Source organism: Frankliniella occidentalis, unplaced genomic scaffold (genome assembly GCF_000697945.3).
Source record: "Frankliniella occidentalis isolate FOCC.00 unplaced genomic scaffold, Focc_3.1 Scaffold51, whole genome shotgun sequence".
Taxonomy (NCBI): domain Eukaryota; kingdom Metazoa; phylum Arthropoda; class Insecta; order Thysanoptera; family Thripidae; genus Frankliniella; species Frankliniella occidentalis.
In genome coordinates this window covers 31,279-34,331 of record NW_026267181.1, presented here as the reverse complement: position 1 = coordinate 34,331, position 3,053 = coordinate 31,279, and the positions used below count along the sequence as shown (strand labels likewise).

General features: G+C 42.2%; 1 protein-coding gene across 1 annotated transcript; it reads left to right on the top strand.

Annotated features, from left to right (window-relative positions):
* Positions 1-2,053: 2,053 nt before the first annotated feature.
* LOC127749391 (uncharacterized) lies at positions 2,054-2,852 on the top strand. Its single transcript, XM_052267405.1, has 3 exons — positions 2,054-2,171; positions 2,256-2,483; positions 2,566-2,852. The coding sequence occupies exons 1-3, from the start codon at positions 2,124-2,126 to the stop codon at positions 2,731-2,733; spliced, it is 444 nt and encodes a 147-aa protein (XP_052123365.1). The 5' UTR covers positions 2,054-2,123; the 3' UTR covers positions 2,734-2,852.
* Positions 2,853-3,053: the final 201 nt, after the last annotated feature.

Genomic DNA, 3,053 nt, shown 5'->3' with positions numbered 1-3,053 from the left:
TTCCTTGTTTAATTTCAGGTGACAGTGGTTACACACTAGAGCCGTGGTGTCTGATTCCCATATTAGATTCGGCTCCTGGCTCAAATGACGAATACTTAATACTTCACACAGAGGCACTGCAAGTCCAGAAACTGTGTTGAACGGTGTATTGGAGTCCTCAAGGCCAGGTTCCGTTGTCTTTTAAAAGACAGAGTCCTCCACTACACAGGGCAGAGAGCAGGGCAGATAGTAAAGGCCTGTTGTTTACTCCACAACATTTGCATGAATGTAAGACGATGTAAGACATGTTTTGATGGGCAGAATAATGTATGGGAATCTTCAAATGTGACCGTTGTTATCAGGCTCGTTTACCTCCACCGGAGCCAGAGGAAGGAGAAGAGGAAGGCATTCCCTGGGTGGCACAGGAGGATGAAGCTGAAAACGAAGCAGCTGACAAGGATGCGGTCGATGCCCAGCTGGTCGTCGAACCAAATGAAAGAAATGTTGGACAAGTTGCTGCAGTAGCGAGGAACCGCTTGGTGGAGTTCCTCGCTATCCGGCGACACGAACAGCAACTGTGAGGTATGCAATGTAACCTTGGTATTTTTCGGCTTTAGAAATGGAACACTACACTATTATTAGGCAATAGAGGCAATATCCAGAACAGACAAATCATGATTCGTTGGAGTCACGAATAAAGTAAACTAGTCTGGGGTGAGGGCCACTCACTATCTGTCGTCTGGTCTATCGTCTGTCGTGGGCGTCCCAGAGAGTGGAGAGTGAGGGAGACAACTTCTCATTTGTTTTCGCTCAGGCTCCATGACAGCGTTGCGCCTGGTTTCTCATATCGCGGCCCGTGTAGCAGACTAGCGACTAGCGCTCCAAGCGGCGAAGTTCGTTAGCACTCAAACCGCTGAAACCCGACTAACAGCGAATTGGCGCCAAAATCTCACGACTTCACACAAAGTGACTAGGCAGTGATCTTTACTTCGCGTCCAGCTCCCTTTCTTCCTGATTTTGATCAGTTTTATCATCATGCCGTGTAAGTTTGTAGTGATCTTTACCTCCTGTAATTAAAACAAACGCGTCGAAAGTGATAGGACTCAAATACGCGATGTAAGGCTTTGATAAAATTAGCGACAGTGACTCGGGACCGTAGCGTGTTCCCCTGGAAAGCCAAAACTACGCCAAACACGATTATCTCTGCCTCATTTCCTATCGTCACCTGCCGTAACATCATGAAGTGAGGCACTAAAACCTCACTCCTAAAGTCTGACTCACCATTTTCAGTCTTAAGATTTCTTGAATTCGTGCGAGACCTAACCTTGTCAAGAAACGTTCGTACGCGTTGATTCTTTCTCATTACTCTATTGAAATGTGCATCGCTTCCTCGCGTGTGCAAATGTGTGATCGTTGTTTGATGATGAGCAATTAATAATAATACACTGTGAAAAAAAGTAGGTAGGTTTACAGGAAAATTTTCCTTGACACAAGTTGTAAAATTACAATTTGAAATCGTAAAAATACATGCAGTATGTATCGACTTTAAATCCCTTGGCGAGTAAAAAATGTGCTGTCATAAATTTACAACTTCAGTTATAATTCGAGTTTACAAAATTTTTGTAAATTTACGACGATATTTTTCACAGTGTACTCTTTGGTTCCCATCAACATTTGTATATTGTTACAGCTCACGTATTCCGCATGTCCCAGAAGCAGGAGAAGCCCAGGTCAGAAACCATGTCTAAGGTCCAAAAAGACAAGCTTTTAAAGCTCATGGCTTACCCCAGCTACAGGGAATATGCAAATATCCAAGCTTGCACCAAACACAGAGACGAGATTGAAGCATTCTGGACTAGAGTTTCTACTGTGCTGCACCAACTCCCCGGGGGGACAAAACCTTAGCACAAGTGGATGCGAGCAAGTTCAAATAGACTTCTTTATCTACCAATTATGGTATTTGCTGTAGGTTTGCATATCTCTATTCGTGATACTGATAATTGTGGTACCTTCAATTTTAGACATGGAATGATTGCTGCAATTACGCAATCAAGAAAGCTCAAGCTATCCTTTCCCATACCCTAAGCAGTTCACCAGATGGTGAAGTGAATTACACCACTAAGAACCCTGAGTGTGACACCATAATGAATATCATTTGTTGGGAAGCTGCATTCTCTGGGGCAGCTGGCAGAGTGAGTAGCACGTTGTATAATTTCTAATTAATTTTATGTTCTCTCACAAGCAACGCTTTCTCATTGTTACATTTCTTTTTACAGGATGAAGATAGGTATGAGGAATCAGGGACATCGCCCCTCAGCACACCTGTTGCGCCCAAGCGCCCCAGGGTTTCCATTTCTCCTCTAGGGCGTAGGTCGTCCTCCGCCATGCCGCGGTCCGACTCACCATTTTCAGCAGCTAGCCAAAGTCCAGCAGCCCAGCAGCTGAGCAGCTCAACAGCTAATGACATCTCTGAACTAACATCTGAAATTACAAGGCTCTCTGAGGTATTGAATATTTATTAGGAGTTATTTTTAGCCTGGAGTATTCCTTTTACCCAAATTTTAATGTGCATTCCTCTACTTTTAGTCAGTGGAAAGAAGCACCAATCTGGTTCTTGAATTGCAAAGAACTCTTGAGAACAGTATTGTGCAGATGCTTGATGCACCGATTAATGCAGATGAAATTTTAAATGAATTGGGAGCAGGCCAACCAGAGAATGTAGATGAACATGAACAAGAACAAGAATTCTTGTGAGTCAGGATTTATTTGCTCCACACACTTGTTTACTGATGTTTTGTGAACTTTCGAAGTCAGTCGGAAATTAGTTCAATATTTGTACTGTGAATTGCTATTTATTGTTTCACATAAGATAAGTGTGTTCGTGTTCTTCTACTCCCTTAGTTTTTCATTTTTATCCATATGAGTTTTGCATGATTTGTATTTGAAATGATTTAAATGCTTTTAGCACTCTTGCTTTTTGTTTCATGTGTTTATATACCATTAGTTCTTAATTATTATGTGCTGCTTGAGTTATCAGGATTTTTGTGTCTGAAGTTAAATATCTAAGTTAAGTA